Source organism: Copadichromis virginalis, linkage group LG3, assembly GCF_057382275.1.
Source record: "Copadichromis virginalis isolate Kocher_CV1m ecotype Utaka linkage group LG3, C_Virginalis_male_GT1.1, whole genome shotgun sequence".
In the NCBI taxonomy this organism is placed as follows: Eukaryota; Metazoa; Chordata; class Actinopteri; order Cichliformes; family Cichlidae; genus Copadichromis; species Copadichromis virginalis.
This window is the reverse complement of record NC_140620.1, coordinates 60,879,066-60,896,992: the sequence shown is the minus strand read 5'-3', so window position 1 is coordinate 60,896,992 and position 17,927 is coordinate 60,879,066. Positions and strand designations below refer to the sequence as shown.

General features: G+C 42.8%; 1 protein-coding gene and 1 long non-coding RNA gene across 2 annotated transcripts; one reads left to right on the top strand and one right to left on the bottom strand.

Moving 5' to 3' along the window:
- Window positions 1–5,014: 5,014 nt before the first annotated feature.
- On the bottom strand, window positions 5,015–16,001 carry LOC146716444 (protein NLRC3-like). The gene is made up of 6 exons (XM_085452556.1): window positions 15,823–16,001; window positions 13,011–13,146; window positions 11,433–11,546; window positions 7,696–7,772; window positions 5,788–7,579; window positions 5,015–5,195 (listed from the first exon to the last, which is right to left on the bottom strand). Exons 2-6 carry the CDS (start codon window positions 13,118–13,120, stop codon window positions 5,015–5,017), a joined length of 2,274 nt encoding a protein of 757 aa, XP_085308682.1. The 5' UTR covers window positions 13,121–13,146; window positions 15,823–16,001.
- A 165-nt stretch (window positions 16,002–16,166) lies between these two features.
- LOC146716443 (uncharacterized) lies at window positions 16,167–17,927 on the top strand. Its single transcript, XR_014919204.1, has 3 exons — window positions 16,167–16,369; window positions 16,446–16,504; window positions 17,761–17,927. It is a non-coding gene; the product is annotated as an uncharacterized LOC146716443 (long non-coding RNA).

Here is a 17,927-nt window from a genome sequence, read left to right as displayed (position 1 = left end):
CACACGAGTTAGATTTATTTAGAGGAGAGATTAGTCATGTCTGGATTGGAACTGCGAAAGTGTCTCGGTAAAAGAGGAACCGTCCTTGTCGTCTCGGCAAGAAAGAGGAACAAGACAAGAACTGAAAGGTAGACAGGAAGTGCCAGCCATGAAGATAGAAGACGATGTTCTTTTTAAACTGTGTTAAAAGTCGTTGTGGTTTTGATTTGACGTATGTGTATATATCCTGTCTGTGACGCATGAAGGGGCGTCAGTAAATCAAGCCCTGACGGTATAAAATCTGTGTATGCTTTGAGGAAGTCGAAGACTACTTGCTGTCTGCGTACAGAGTTGTCTTCCCACACGTGTGTATTCATTAAAAATCATTGTTTGACCAAGAGCTTCTGGACCATGGGTGGTTTGTACTCTCCTTCCTCAATTTTGAACCATAACACCGGTCACTCCTAAAACTTCCCCCTTTTGCTAAACAACCAAATGTCATGTTTCCATATCATTTTTGATTGGTCGACATGGTACATTTTCCCACCTATAGGGCTTTGGAGCGTGATGTCACGGGAGATGGGCCATGCCCCCTTCCGCCATGACAGTAGGCCAGCCAAAGGATACCATTTCAGCTATGGTACGATTTCAGCTATGGATCGTACGTGTTGTGTTGTTGGTTGCAACGTTAGATCACACGATCGTGAAGGCAAGAAGCTGGATAACGGGCTCTCTTTTCATCGTTTTCCATCCTGGAGGCAACGTGAGGGATCCCATGTATCCGATATTACTAAACAAAGACGTCAGGCTTGGATTGCAGCGGTGAGACGAGGGGATATCGAGTTCTCTGCAATCCCCAGCTTTTTGTTGGTTTGCTCACGGCATTTTCTTTCCGGTGAGTTCTAAATTAATTCATATCACTCTTGAAAGGCTTTTAGTGTTATTTTCAATGTGCTGCGGTCATAGATAATGAGATAAAACATGCTAATGTGTGATGCTGCAGAACCACATCATGTCGACTGAGTAGCTTATGATTTGGCATTATTGCAGGCAAACCAGCATATGAAATGGATGTAACAAATCCAGACTGGGAACCAACACTGCACATGGGGCATGACGACATACCTGTATCAGACTCGGACCGGCACTCAAGGCGTACGCAACGGAAGCGAAAAAGAGCACCCATCGGAGGTAAACAACACCCCCCCCCCCCTCTAAAAACATACTAAATTGCTATCACTGTACACTAATCCGCACATAACTTCCAGAGGAATCACACACCTGTCATTGGAATATTGGTGTACATTTACCTTATGTCTAATTTTATCTTACAGGCTTTCGTTATGCAGCTGCAGAGTCTGAAGGTGTGCCCCGTGCAGAAGCGATTGATGAAGATCTGACAGAAGACCAACAGCAAAATCACAATGTCATGGAGGCAGTGGACAGCAGTTGTGTTGGACAAGTGGAGGTTGAGGTACCAGCTGCAAATGTGGATATACTGAAGAAATGTAAACCTTTTAAAATGATGACAGATTACAAACTCTCAGCTGTGTCTGTAATCAAACCTCTGTAACTTTGCTTCACTTCAGCAGCATCAGCTCATGTTCACATGTTGATTCATGGTTTGCTTCAGTTTTTGATGGACTGCAGAATATTTTGAAGGTTATCTGCTATAAAAAGCCAGAACAGGAAAATCTGCTTCATGTGTTTCTGTTTGATCCTCAGTGACTTTGACACAAAGGCCTCTGCTGTGATGATCACACCTCTGATCAAGTCTCACAGTGTCAGCTTTGTTTTTATACATATGGATATGTGCTGATAAATGATCAGAGTTATAATATTTCCCACTGTCTGCTGTGTGCCGTGACCTTTGACCTGCTAAAGACAGTCAGCTGTGGATTATTCATTGTTGTGTCTGATACTTAGAACTGTGAGGAAGAACACTACACAGTTAATCAGGGTCCCCTCTCTCTGAATCAGGGAAGGTGGGCAGGCCGCGTGTGGGCCGCGGGCCATACGTTGAGTCTCACTGTTTGAAATGTGAACATTGTTCTGCTGCAGTCAATGGACTAAACCAGAGAAGAAGAAAACAGACTTTACCATGAAGATCCTCAGTGTGGATCAGTATAATATCAGCCTGATGTCTGCAGTTTAGTGTCAGCACAACTTTCACATCACATTCATCTCAGCACAACTAAAACATGCTGACTGACCTCAGAGTTTCAAGTCCACATCCTGGACTCTCCAGGAAACCAAACAGATGCTTCACTCCTGAATCCTGCAGCTTGTTGTTCAGGCTCAGGTTCAGCTCTCTCAGATGGGAGGGGTTGGACTTCAGTGCTGCTGCCAGATAATCACAGCTGATCTCTGACAAACCACAGTCCCTCAATCTGTATAAAGAATGAAAGATGTAAGTTTATTAGACAAAGTGTGAGCTTGAAATCATTCAGTGTTTCATCATCTGTTCAGAGCTGAAGAAGGTTCAGAATGTAGAAGTTTAGAAAATGGAAACTCCAAACAGCTGAAGCCAACAGGAAGCAGCTTCAAACAAACACAACAAGAGAAAAAACTCTGAATGTTTCACATTAAAGTCGTACATTTATCATAAAAACAGGACAAAGACTTGAAAAAGTCGTGTTTTTCCTTCCAGGAACCACAAGGCTTCACTTTTAAAGGTGAAGTGTGAAAGAAATGGACATATTTGAAGTCCAACACCTTTTTCCAGTCACATTATTACAGCAGACAAACTACAAGCTCATTTTCATTCCAACAAGTCATCTTCTGACCTGGACTAACAACACTGGTCTCTATGTGCAGCTGGCTGTGAGACCAGTGCTCAGGGAGCGTCTACAAAGTGCAACACTGAAAGAACATCGCACACTAGCTGTGTCCCAAAACGTCGGCTGCATCCTTCGGAGGACCCGGTATTCGCGGTCTACGTGGGCCGGGTCCTTCAAAGACCGAAAAGGCTGGACGTGCGAGGCTGTGAAATGGGACGGTCTAGCCTTCAGATTTGCGTCACCGCTGTGTTGGTGGAGTTTAATAAACTCGGCCGTCTGCTCCTTGCTATCTAAAATATAACAGGACACTGGCGTAAATTCTCGACCGTCTCACACTTCTGTTTAATCAGTTTCCTGTTTAACGTTTATTCAGCTGTGTGAAAATCCCGGAGGAACTTTGATCTCAGCCAAACCGATTTACTCCGGAACAAATAAAACACAGAAAAAAGGCAAACAATTACATTTTTAAGTTATCCGAGTGACTTATATATCGTGTTTCACCTGAGTAGCGAAAGAGCGGGGTCTGAAAACGATGAAGCCGGGCGTCCGCTGCTCTCGCCGGCTGGAGTGACCATTGAACCCCCCGGCTTGCTAGCGAGCGGGTGGGTAACAGACGTCTCCGAAAACGTCTGCACACTTTTGCAAATATGTGATGTCTTGATAAACCAAGCAGATATTTGAAGTTTACACAGCTACTTTCTCGCCTGAAAATATGTTAAAAGTTTTTTTTGTGACCCAGAAAGATTAATAAGAGTAATTTGAAAACTTAGTAGCTGCCGCCATTGTTGGCAGCTGAAATTTGGCTGGGATATGAATTCTGGGATATGGTGGGCCACGAAGGACACACCCGACGAATCCTTCAAATTCGGGGAAATGAAGGACGCATTTGTCGGGCACATTTGAAGGAGTCGACAAATACGGACAGCCTTCATCGCCTGGCTGTGACGTAATCGGCCTTCAAATGCAGCCTCTGGAGGATGCAGCCGACGTTTTGGGACACAGCTACTAATTTGCTTCCATCATCCAACCTGAAGAGGAAACAGAGACGCCTCCCCTTCAAAGTAAAAGCTGCTCCTTTTGGACACAGTATCAAAGAAAGTCTACAGTATAACATAGAAAAGACAGAACAAAGTTTTGGTTGTTTTTAAATTGTGCAGAAATGAAACTACACTAAGCTCAATTATGTGACATACATTTCATCCCATGTCAGTTTGGCCTCATCCTGGGCCGGATTATCCAGCACACACTCTGACCACAGGCCCAGGGGCCACGCACAGCTGGGCTCCATCCAAGAGACAGGAAACAAACCAACACAATAATAAAAAGCACCATGTGATCTTCTTACATCTTCAAGACAAACATAGTAAAAACATGAGCATATTTGTTTCCTGATAAAATGATGTGACAGGTAGAACAGAGTAAAGTGGTGGTGTTACAGCCTTTCTCCCCTCTGCTGCCGAGGCTGTTAGTCTCTCCCAAACTCAGCTACAGGACTTCCAAATGAATGAAAGCAGCAGAAGTGGCTTTACAAATGAAAGAGGAAGAGGAGAAGAAGAGGAGAGGGAGGCCACCCTGACCATCACTCCAGCTGAAAACATCACACTTCCATTAAAGTTGGTGAGGAAATGTTGAGCAGGATGAGCTGCTGGCTAATCTGGAGGCTGTAGCAGCAGCTCACAGTCACAGTGGGTTTCCACTCATGAAAAAGCTCTGGCTGCTTCATTTCTCATCTCATATCAGAGACTTTAAAGCTTCACTGAAGCTGTACTGTGATGCTTCCATATCCCAGTGAGGCCTCCATAATGATTTCAGCTGTTCTGTACACACACTGTGTGCCCTGTATGGCTCAAAGTCTCTGCAGCCTGTTTTTATCTGCTATCATCAGATCTTCATCATCCTCATTCACATCCCTCACACACTCTACAGCCTCATCAGCACCGACTTCATCTTCACTGACTGATGGAGCACAACATGAACCTGTGGAGGCTGAAACACTGTCCTGTCAAACATCTCCCCGTCACCACTCCACTTCTGTCAGCCTTTAAATGAACCCTGCTCAAGTCTGTCACTTCTGTTTGGAGCCAAAAGGAAAAACTGTTGTTCAGTCGTTTGGAAAGACAACATTTCTGAAAGCACTCAAACTTCTTCACATTTGTCTTCAGACACATCCTGAACATTTAGGAACTGAAGAAAGTTTCAAACATCCATCAAAGACCTGAAATATAGAAAAACAACAACAGCCGCAGTCAGTGAACTCACCTCAGAGTCTCCAGTCGACAGTTTGGACTCTCCAGTCCAGCACACAGAAGCTTCACACCTGAATCCTGGAGGTCTTTATTTCCACTCATGTCCAGCTCTGTCAGATGGGAGGGGTTGGACTTCAGAGCTGAGGCCACAACTTCACAGTGAGTCTCTGAGAGTCCACACTGAGTCAGTCTGTGATGATACAAAATATAAAATGTGTTATTATAAAAGCAGAAAATCTGCATTATAAACACAGACTGAATGTATATGAAGACAAAACAGAGTGAGGTCATAATCTGATGAATCTGCTCTTCACATCTGTGCTTCAGCTCCTCTTACTGTGTTTGACATGACACAACGATTGAGTCTCTCTCAGACCTGCAGACTTTTAATGAGAATCTTTGTTTGGCTTTAATCTGCTTTTGGCTTTTTCATGGATTTCATGGATGATTTGAGTGATTTCCAGCAGGACACTTAAACATGTCAGTGGACGTCCTAAAGAACATATTCACTGATATGAAACGTGTCATTGAACAGGATTAATATCAGTGGAAACATGGTGGAAACAGCTGTGACTGCATGGATGTGACACACTTCAAATCTGTTCTCCACTCTTGGATTTGGGATCCATGGAGCTGCTGCTGAGTCTGTACAATAAAGGAATGGTGTGGAAGGTTGCAGCGTACGGACACAAACACTTTGTGGTTACAATCTGATTTTATTTTCAACATTAAACTACTAACCTACACTGATCAATGATGTTAATGATCACATCTGGACTCACCCAGCCTTTCTGCAGTTCCTCACAGCTGGAATCAGTCTCTGTCGTCCCCGCTTTGATGTGTTGTACTTCAGCAGGTCAAACTCATCCAGAACCTCCTCTGACATCTGCAGCATGAAGGCCAGAGCTGAGCACTGGATCTCAGAGAGTTCCTTCTCTGATCTGTTCTCTGACTTCAGGAACTCTTGGATCTCCTGAAATAATGAGAGGTGGTTCATCTCCATCAGACAGTGGAAGATGTTGATGCTTCTGTCAGGAGAGATTTCATCACTGTTCATCTCCTTCAGGTTGTTGATGACTCTCTGGATGGTTCCTGGACTGATCTCTGTCTGACCCAGCAGACCTACTAAGAGTCTCTGGTTGGACTCCAGACAGAGGCCATGAAGGAAGCGAACAAACAGGTCCAGGTGGCCATTTTTACTCTGGAGGGATTTCTCCATGGCTCGTTTAAGGAAATCATCCAGAGAGGACTCGTTGTATTTTTGTCCCAAGAAGTTCTTCAGCACCTTTGTCTTCCTGTTGGTGAAACAGTGGAACTTGTAGACAGCAGCCAGAAACTCCTGAATGCTCAGATGAACAAAGCAGTAGACTGGTTTCTGGAAGATCACACACTCTCTTTTGAAGATCTCTGTACAAACTCCTGAGTACACCGAGGCCTCTGTCACATCCAGACCACACTGCTCCAGGTCTTCTTGGTAGAACATGATGTTTCCTTTCTCCAGATGTTCAAACGCCAGCCTCCCCAGCTTCAGAAGAACTTCCCTGTCAGCCTCCATCAGCTTCTGTGGACTCGTCTCGTGTCCCTCATGGTACTTGTTCTTCTTCCTCTTTGTCTGAACCAGCAGGAAGTGTGAGTACATGTCAGTCAGGGTCTTGGGCAGCTCTCCTCTCTGCTCTGTAGTCAACATGTGCTCCAGAACTGTAGCAGTGATCCAGCAGAAGACTGGGATACTACACATGATGTGGAGGCTCCTGGATGTCTTCATGTGGGAGATGATTCTGCTGGACAGCTCTTCATCACTGAATCTCCTCCTGAAGTACTCCTCCTTCTGGGCGTCAGTGAAGCCTCGTACTTCTGTTAGCCTGTCAACACATGTAGGAGGGATCTGATTGGCTGCTGCGGGTCGGGAAGTTATCCAGACGAGAGCCGAGGGAAGCAGATTCCCCTGGATGAGGTTTGTCAGCAGCTGGCTGACTGATGACTTCTGTGTGACATCAGACAGCAGCTTCCTGTTGGTGAAATCCAATGAAAGTCTGCTTTCATCCAGGCCGTCAAAGATGAACAAAAGCTGAGAGACAGCCAGCTTCTCTGCTGTGACCTTCTGTAATGTTGGATGGAAAACATGGAGCAGCTCCAGAAGACTGTACTGCTCTTCTCTGATCAGGTTCAGCTCCCTGAATGAAAGCAGAACCACCACACTGACATGTTGGTTCTCCAAGCCCTCTGCCCAGTCCAGAGTGAACTTCTGCACTGAGAAGGTTTTTCCAACACCAGCCACGCCGTTGGTCAGAACCACTCTGATGGGTCTCTGTTGGTCAGGTAAGGCTTTAAAGATGTCCTGGCACCTGATTGGAGCGTCATGGAGGGCGTCCATCTTGGAAGCTGTCTCCAGCTGCCTCACCTCATGTTGGGTATGAACCTCTTCACTCTGTCCCTCTGTGATGTAGAGCTCAGTGTAGATGGTGTTGAGGAGGGTTCTACTTACTGTTTCATCACTTCCTTCAGTCACACGTTCACATCTCCTCCTCAGACTGATCTTATGTTCATCTAAAACCTCCTGCAGACCAACATCTGCTGAAAGAAAGAAAAACAATGAGACTAAAGAGAAAGAAAACTCTTCAATGTCTGAACAACACAAGAAGTCCAGTTTTCAGAAATGAGTCCATCAGCAGACAGATGTTCAGTCTTACTTTGTACACAGCTGCTCTGACTGGCTGTCTGCAGTCCAGCTCTGCTTCTGGATCTTTCTCCACACTGTGCAGAAGCTCTGATGGTGACACAGAAAAGTCACAGTGGAGATACTTCTGTCCACCTTTGATTAGACTCATTATAAAAAGGAAAACAAAGTTTGAACACAGTCATGTTTCCAGTTCACTGACTTACATTTATTCCATGGACACTCACTCTAACCTGAACCAAAACTACAACCCAACATTGTTGAGGCCTCATCTCCTCCTTTCCTGACTGTAGAGGTTAAATATGCAACAACCAACAAATAAAAGAATTTGGTTCATTTCAAAGAAATTCACACGGTGACCAAGTAAAGTAACCGTAGTAAAGGAGACAACATCCCGTTGATGGTGGGATTATTTGAAAGATTTGCTTTAGTCACGTCACCAAATGCAGTTGAACCACCCGTGGATCCATGTTTGACCATTCTACCACTCTGAGCTCTGCTTTTGAATCATTTTATTATTATCATCATTCATTTATTCATTCTTTGGAGGGGGGCTATTTCCTAATGCCGCCCTAATAAGCTGATGTTCAAGGGGAAATATAACAGAAACTCTTTCAGTGTTATTCATTAATAAATTAACAGATAAACTGTGAAGAAGAAAAAACTGAGATTTAAAGGAGAGAGTGAGAAACTTGATCATCATCCTCATAATACATGTTTATCAGTATCTGCTGTGACCATACTGCAGTAATAACTACAAGTCTACATTTCTGTGACTGTTGATCAATCACAGCAGGAATCTGAGCTCATCTCTGCACACAGAGCAGCTTCAGCTCTGGGATAAACTGCTCGCTTCACGTCCTTCTCAGCTCACAGACACTCATCCTCATATTTTCCTTTAACATTTGATGGTATAATTCATCTGAGTTTACACTTTATCTGCATAAATACAGAAAAACAGACCCAAACACCAGAAACCATCAGTTTCACCATGTAGAATATATTGTTGTTTCCTTTTAATTCAGAGAAAAACTCTGATTTGGATTTTCTCTGTTCTCTTTGCCACAGCCCATCCCAGCAGCAGCTGAAGCAGCTGACTGTCACAACACTGAATAACACTTTAGGAGGAATTTCAGAGGTCAGTAAAGCTCCAGTTTCAACATCAGTTAATTAATCATAGTTCATCATAAATGTTAACCTGGCTGGCACACATGTTAATGTTAGCCATTTAAATATTAGCAGTTAGCTGAGGCCACAAGAAGAAGAGGCCCTAGAAGAACAATGGATGATAAGATTAGATTTTCAAGACTAGGCAGAGACGTGTTTTCCTTACCTAACCTAACCTACAGTTATGTTTCCTTATTTCTGCTGTTTGCATGTTCACAGCTGAAATAAAGCTGCCTCTTTGACTTCATCCTGTTGTGTTTGGGTCCAATCCTGCCTACCACACAGCGCTACAGGACAAAGTCTAAGATTTTTATCTTTTTAATGAATCTTTGGTCATATTTATCCAGGAAAACACAAACATGTAAAGGAGTCATCACAGGTCTCTGACCTCGTTGGTTCAGCACTGAAGTCTGGAGGGTGACCTTTGGACCAGTCACTCCTCACCGACGGACAGCTGGATCCTGCAGACTGTGACCTCTGACCTCTGCAGACACAAACATGTTTTATTCAATGATCAATTCTCTGATAAAGTGATTGAAGCAGCTGTGGTCACACAGACTGCAGATAATGCAGCTGTTTCCTGTCAGTAACAGTCCTCTTAGATTAGAGTTCAGCTTTTTACAGGAAAACAAATGTCCCTGAATGCAACAGTGAGACACAGTCTGCCTGTGTGGCTGTGATAGCTGCCGTTAGGAGCGCTTATGTGTTTGCAGTTAGACGAGGAGATGTTACCATCATGGACACGTTAACAAATCCTGCAGCATCACGTGGCACAAACACTTTGTGTTCCTGTCATCTGCAAGCAACAGGAAGTTCATTAATAAAGGCGGGATGGAGACGTGCCTGTGATGGTTCTCCTTCATCCAGCTGTTACACACATCTGGGCTCACACGACGAGCCTTTGTCTAATACAGCAGCTGCTCTCTGAACACTTTTCTGAAGAGGAGCTGCACAAACCTTTGTTTGCTTTCTAGAGCAGCGTATCAAAGTCAAACTACCCACTGCTAGCAGCTGTTTCTATCATAGTTTAGGATCCAGATGTGTGAGGTCTAGATTTACACCTCTGATTAAAATACATAGTTAAAAACAGCCAATTGAGTCCAAATGTGTCTTAAACCAGATAAACTGACAGTTACAGCTGAGCCTGTGTGTCCTTGGAGACACTGCTCTGCTACAGAGATGCATTTTAGAAACCAGGAAACATCAAAATCATTTAAATCAGAGAGTTCTTGTTCCTAACAGCTCACCTCTCTGCAGCAGAGACTTTAAAATCAATGATAAAATCTTACGCCTAAATTAACTTTACTGTTAACGAGTTTTCATGTTTCTGTAATCCACCAGTGTGCTCATGCTTTTTTAAGTGAAAACATATTTTTAATGATCAAATATAATTATGTTTGTTATTTGTGGATTTTAAATGTCCTTGACAGAGACAGATGATGATCATTATCCTGCACTGTGCTCTCAGGTTTGGTCGAGCTAGCACAAAGAATGGCTATGTTGAACTTCCTCCTGGGATCTACACTAAGAAGTGAGTCCAACATTAGCAAGGTCTCTTTCCTTTATCTGATTCACTTTAGCATTCACAGTCACGTGAAGCTTGTTATTAACTCGATAAGTCAACCCAGGGTTTCAGCTGAGCGCTCACATGAAACACATGGTGTTGGCAGCATCTGATCAATCATATTCATGGAGACGTGTATCAGCAACAGAGCAGCTGAGTTTGCAGAAGGAAGTCAAACTAAACCACAGGAACAATATGAGGAGATTACACACATAATAAAATACTAGCAGTAACACAGCTGCTGCAGACAAATCAGTCGTGTGATCGTGTGTGAGAGGAGAAGGACTGTAAAGGAGTTTGGTGTTAAAAGCTCTGTATGAATGTGGGAGACTTTGAAGGGCTTTAAAAAGGCCAATATAAAATAAAAGGCAGCAAAACTGCTGAGTGTGAAAGTCACCAGACTTATCAGACCTCTGTGATTAAGACCTGTAAGAACACCTATTTGTACTTGTTGGCATTATATCAAACACACACGTATATTAAGCCTTTGTTTGAACTCTGGTTGAATTTGTTACTTTCAGACTGTGAAACATCACAGAGGCTGCAGCTGCAGATCTTTTATTCACCTGGAAATTTACTTTAAATGTTAGATGGAAAATGTATTGCTCAGTTTCACCAAAGTAAGAACAAGAATCCATAAACCTTCATAAAGACAAACATCTCCCAGAACATTGAGCTGCTGAAGTGTCACTGAAGGGACAAACTATTTGTCCTCCTCCATCCAGCAACACCTGAAACACCTGAGTGGAAGCTCCTCCCTACACTGTGTTTGAAGCAAAGCACAAAGGAGACACCTGCTGGAGCAGCTGGAGTCCTACAGACACTCAGCCTCTTCACTACACAAACACCTCCTACAACATCCACTCTTTCCACTCTGACTGCTGTGTTTGTGGAAACACTCCAACACACACCGCTTCACATACCAACATAGAAATGTGTGAAAAAGAGCTGAGCTGATATTAAACATCAGGATTTATTCAGAAATACAGAGTCAGGAACAACATCTAGACACACATTACCTCTCAGCAGCAGAAGAACAGCCTTTAAAGTCTCTTTTAATATCCTTTGACTCGTTGCTCTTTAAGGAAACACAGCTGGGTTCAGGTCCAGGAGATTCTGGCCTCTTATTGATCCTAAAAGAAAAACAATTGTCGCGTATTATTGAGGATGAGAACAAAACAACGAAGGTCCAGAAGAATTAGGTCAAACGATGATTTTAATGAACACATGCGTAGGGAGATGAACACCGTTACACAATCAGCGTCGATCTCCGCCCAAAAGCACACAAGCAGTTGCTTTTATAACATCAGGATATTATTACGCCCCCTCTTGCGTCAGAGCAGATACTTGCATGAGTTAAAAACACAAATGTTTTGTTGACAACTTTTGACACAGTTTGAAAAGAACATCGTCTCCACGCCAGGTGCTTCCTGTAGCTCGTCTTGCTTTCACTTATCCCTGGAACATCAGACGCACGTCCTGCAGCAAACTATCACTTATGCAGGCACAAAATGCAGTTACAAGCAAAATATGTCTGAACTCTAACCTAGAATATAAGTCTACCTACGGTGTGTGTGTGTGTGTGTGTGTGTGTGTGTGTGTGTGTGTGTGTGTGTGTGGATGTCTCGACCTCAGTTGCACTCTGTCTCACCTCTCGCCTACTAAAGCTCACACCCAGACTCTCATATGTGTAACAATTTAACTGAAACTATATGTGTAATATATTGAATAAATGCTTTAATCAAATGCCACTACTCAAAGCTCAATAAAAAGGATATAAACGAATAAAAGATAATAATGAATACTTGTATCATGTGTGTTTTGTAAGCGTGTAGGCAATCCTTCCATACCTCTAAGTCACTTTGCACAATAGATCGGCATCGCGACATCGCGCCAGACGAAGCTTCTGACCATCAATTAACAGACTGAGCTTAAACTCTTTAAAAGCACAAACTGCAAGATGTGTATAAAAATAGTTATAACTGCACCTGGAATAAAGGTTAATATGGGATTATGATAACACCTGTAAAACAAGTTTTAACGTAATACCAACAGCATCAATAAATGCTTTGATGAAATGATGATTAATGCAATGGTAATGATAATGGTTATGACAGTAACAGTAAAATATTTCCCTGATCTCCACACAATAAATGTAACAGCTTCATGAGACAGGAAGGAAAAAATGGAAATGTTAAATTAAAGACATGATGAACAATCTGAAACTCGTAAAAATAATGTACTTACTCTTTGTCACATAACAGTCTTTTGTTAAAGTTTACAATAATACCCTTTGACATGTTGCTCTTTAAAACACACTTTTACTCCCTGACCTTTGACCCAGTGTGACATGTTGACTCACTACCTCAGACAGCTTAAAAACAGTCTTTTTGTTTTTTGGTGCTGCCTAAAAGAACCGTAAATATCTGTCCTATATACAGTTATGTTCACATATTTTTGTACTACATCAGGAAACTCAAAAACATAGTTTTTAATATTTTAATCCTTATTTTTAAAACTGTTTTTGTCATTTTTCTTCTCCCATTGCATCAAAAATCATTATTTACACTGAATAAATGAGTCAGCAGCTCTCTTACATTCTTGCTGCAGGTTCATTACTGAAGTTTAGAGGTATGTCTTTGGACCGGTCACTCCTCACAGACACACAGCTGGATGCTGCAGATCCTGCTCCATCCTCTTCCTCCATCTTCTTGATGTCAGGGTGGAGTTAGTCTGAGAGGTAAACACACACACTCAGAGGTGCTGTTGTACTGGAAGCATCACACTGACGGGTTTCTAAAGTTCTCATTGATCATTTCATGGAGTTTCTGTGGTAAACACTGTCCTGTGACGTATGTGTTATGGTGAGGGTCATGAGGGCTAACCAGCCCCACTCCTTACTCCTCATATTTCAGCCTGAAGCACAATAACAGCCTAAACCTAACCAGGGCCCTATTTCAGGAAGCCGGTTTAGAAAACTCAGAGTGAAAAACGATACTCAGGGTTGAGTAACCCCGAACTGTCCAACTCGGAATATTCGGTTTCAGAAAGGCTGATAACAAGTAGTTCAATCAACGCGGAGTTGCTTTAACCCCAAGTTAAGCGCGCGCACGAGGATACATAAAGCCCTGATTAGTGGAGCACAGATTAAGCGAGTCACCATGGAGACGGAGGGAAAGAAGGCGTGGTCAATGTATTTTACAGCGCTTGAGGCCGAAATTCTGATGGCAGCATATGCCGATAACATGCAAATTTTGCAGAAAAAAAGTAACACAGCCTCAGGTGCCAAAGGAAGGGAGCATGCATGGCAAAACATAGCCGACAGAGTCAATGCGTGAGTGTTAATTTAAACATTGATCTAGGGATTTCCACCCATTTAACACGTTATTTTATTATATTTTATTTGTTATTTTATACATTTTATTTTGTGACGTGATGTGAGCGCAGGTGCAACCCAACAGGCCCCAAACGTTCCTGGCAGCAAGTAAAAATGAAATATAAAATATAGTCCAAACAGGTAAGGTGTAATTGTATTATGAGCCATAGTGCTTGGTCTGTTTGTCCCATGTAAATCAATTGCAGTTAGAGGCTACATTAATTTTCTTTCTGTAAGCACTTATTGAAATTATCTGAGCACATTACAAGTACATATTTGCTTACTCTGTATGCTCAAATGTGGCCCGTTATGGCCAACAGAAAAAAAGCGGAGGTCCGAAAAACAGGTGGGGGTCCTCCACCACCACCACTCACAGAGGCTGAGCAGTTGGCTTCCACATTTGTGATAATGTTGGCAGCATCACATATGATCTTCACAGTGCAGAGAACACAAATTAGCATCCATTACTATAATGAAATGATTTGTTAGTTTGAAATGCTACAGGGAACTATGTACCTGTACATTAATGCTGTGGAAAGACTTCCTGTTCACATAGTCTCCTTCATTTACTGAAGGAGCAATGATTGGAATGTGAGTGCCATCTATACAGCCAATCACGCCTGGGAACCGTGAGAATAAATGTAAAATTTAAGTAGTAGTTCAAGTATCACCACATCATGAATTAAGTTTCGTTCATCCTGATACCTGCAATTTTGTGGCATCCCTCTTTGATAAATCTTGTGGGTCTGTGACCGGGGAACACCACAAACGAGTACAGGAGACGTTTCAGTGCAACTGTAACATTCCTGACTGCCCGACAGACGGTAGCCTTGGAAACGTGCTCAGCTTCACCAATATTATACAGAAAGCTCCCGTTTGCAAAAAACCGAAGTGCAATACAAATAATATGTACAGAACTGAGAGCATGTCCGCGATGTGTCACATGAGCAATATTAGGCCTGAGGATGTTATTCAAATAAATTATAGATTGTGCTGAGAAACGGTAACGTTCACACAGGAAATCATCAGGAAATGATAAAATGTCCAAATGCGCTCTGATCACTCTCTCCCGGCGGAGAGCTCTGCGGAGAATTTGGGCTTCAACATCTACTGCAGGGGTGCCCAATCCCAGTCCTCGAGAGCTACCGTCCTGCAGCTTTTAGATGCATCCTTGTTCCCACACACCTGAATCAAATGAATGGCTTGTTATCAGGCCTTTGCCAAACATGATGGCATGCTGAAGAGATCAAACCATTTGATTCAGCTGTGTTGGAGTAGGGATGCATCTAAAAGCTGCAGGACGGTAGCTCTCGAGGACCGGGATTGGGCACCCCTGATCTACTGGCTCTTCAAGGAAGGGGCACGCCATGTCTGACACTTCCTACAGTCAGGTTTCCAACACAGAGGCGGAGAAAGTCAGGGTTAGTTGAAGTAAACCTGCTAGGGAGCAGGTGAGCTTCACGGAGTGTGTCGTCATAGTGACTCACTCAGGATTAATCTAAACTCGCTTTGTGAAACCGAAAACCCAGAGTTTTCGTTAACTCAGGGTATACTTACTCAGAGTTTGCACTAAACCGGCTTCCTGAAACAGGGCCCTGAACCCTGAACAAACCCACCTGTTCTCTGATTGGATTGTTAAATTTGTGATTGACATGACATTGGCCAATCAGATGAAAGGCAGAAAAATAGGGACGTACTTGTAACTTGAAACTTGAGTGCAGAGTTTCACACGTATTCCTTGGCTAAGTCCACACACAAATTATTTTTCCACCTACAAATCCTGATTTACAAGTACAAAATATTTATGACCACAATTTGAGCCCATACAGCCACAGACTGATGGAGGCAGGAGAAGCTGCCTACAGACATCAGTCAGTGGATCCACAGTAACATCGAGTTCAGCTGCTGATCATCAACTGTTTCTGTCTCGTTCCCAGACTCTGATCTCACATAAAACGAAGCAGATTTATGCTGAAACTAAGCTGCACACAGCTGATGTCAGCCAGGAAAACAGTACAGACTGCTAACGTTACCTTAACATGGAGACGATCAGCTGCGCCACAACATTCACGAAAGCGAAAGTAAAAGCGACGGAAGGAAACGCCCAGAGAGGCGTTTGAGGGACGGTCAGAGTCAGGAACCTCAGAAACGCATCAGGCTGGAGTTTAATTCTGTTTTCATCTTTAGAAACATCTGGAAATAGTTATAAAAATGCTGCGTAATAAAGAAAAATAGTGTAGATTAGTTTGAGTTGTGTTTAGCTGAGCTGTGTCTTTAATCTGAAGTTCATTTTGTGGAGGAGCAGCAAGACTTTCAGTGTTACTCTCAGAGAAAGCCTCCCAAATGTCTGTTGTCTTAATAGTGGAATTATCTGGAAAATGAACCAGTTCTTATGAGCTGCTTTTCTGTATGAGCAGTCACAGCATTTTATACAGCGTGCTTCATTCACACAAGCACTTCTTTTTCTAACAATGACACTATGATGGATGCATCGGAGAGCAAGTCGGGGTTCCACATCTTGCCCAAGGATACCGTGGCGTGCAGACTGGAGCAGCCAGGGATCAAACCTCCAACCTTCCAGTTAGTAATTCTACCTGCTGAGCTACAGTCTGTACTTCCTGAACAACACACCCTCCTTTTGTTTCTTTATTTCCAGTAGCAACCAGGACCATAATGAACCCTGACTCCAACAGACACTCAGGAGCCACCTGCCCAGTAAGTCACCCGCTAACTGCAACTATCAGAGCCCTGACCTTCTGCAGAGACGAGTCACACTGAACACAGCAAGTTTCCCTGCTCTCAGATACAAAACCTGCCTTTAAAAGTTCAGAGTAATGAAATCAGCAGTTCTGGTTCTAGAATTTGTAGTCTCACACACATGTGCAGAGCACTTTTGTTGTTTTGGTTCACATCGGTTGATATTCTGCTGCAAACAACTAATGAGGACATTTTCTAAAAGCTTTGAGTGTCCATCAGGATCCTGTAGAAACAGCTTCTGGCTGCAGCCACTGTGGAGCTCCTCAGTAACCGGAAACACGTAACTTCAGTTAAATCGACTTTGACAGCGAAACTAAATTGCGTTTTTGTTACTATTGATGCTGCTGAGAAATAAAAATGGTTTTAAGTGGGGTTTTTTTTTAACGCTCTGGGTTTGTTCATAAAAATTCCCCTAAATTGTTCGTGGCCAAAAGTGACACTTGCTGTTTCGCTGATTAATTTTTTTTTTTACAGTACATCGTGTTGTGCGTTCTGATTGCTGTAGACCATTGTCAATCAATCTAGTCCAGTGTCTCCTGTACAGGAGCGGTCCCTAATAGGCCCACGGACCGGTCCGTGAGTCTTTTGGTACCGTTCCGCGAGAGTTGATCCTCCGGTGTGAAATGTATGGTTGTAGTTGTGTGTCTTATTTTGAAAGAACTATTTACGCGTTACCATAGTGACCAGAGAGCATTAAAAAGCAGAGAGGAGGATGTCACTGTCATTGTTGTCGGCGCACAGCTCAAGTCACGTTTATTATTATATTTACAAAATACCACATTTTCTTTTTTTTATTCTTTTGTTGTATTTATCCGCGACACCTTAAAGGTCGTTCCCTGAAAATATTGTCTGACATTAAAGTGGTCTGTGGTGCAAAAAGGTTGGGGACTCCTGCTGTACAGTACAGAATGCGTTTAGCTTGTCGAATTTACATAAATCTTCGATCGCTAGCAGTGTAACTCTGAAGTGCTGCACTGTATGTTTGTAAGTTTTCTCCCAAACAAACACAACAATGCCGACGAAACGTTTTGCACCCTCAAATGCACCTTCAGGTTTCATTCCATGATACTGGACTTATGTTTCTACGAAGGTTTGAACTCTAAGAGTGTTTAACATGATAGTGATTTATTGATTCTAACCCTAAATCTATCCAGTAATGTCTGCACATATTTTCAGTACTGATTTTAAAGTGTTTTAATCCTTCTGTCACTCAGGGAACCCAATAAGGATTCAAATACTTCAAAAGTCAACCAATGACATTGATGTGTAAGACTATTTAATAATTATTTATTGTTTATATTTCATTTATTCATTCATTCTTTGCACTGTGATTTAACCCATCTTTGTGTAAAGCAGGGGTGTCAAACTCCAGGCCTTGAGA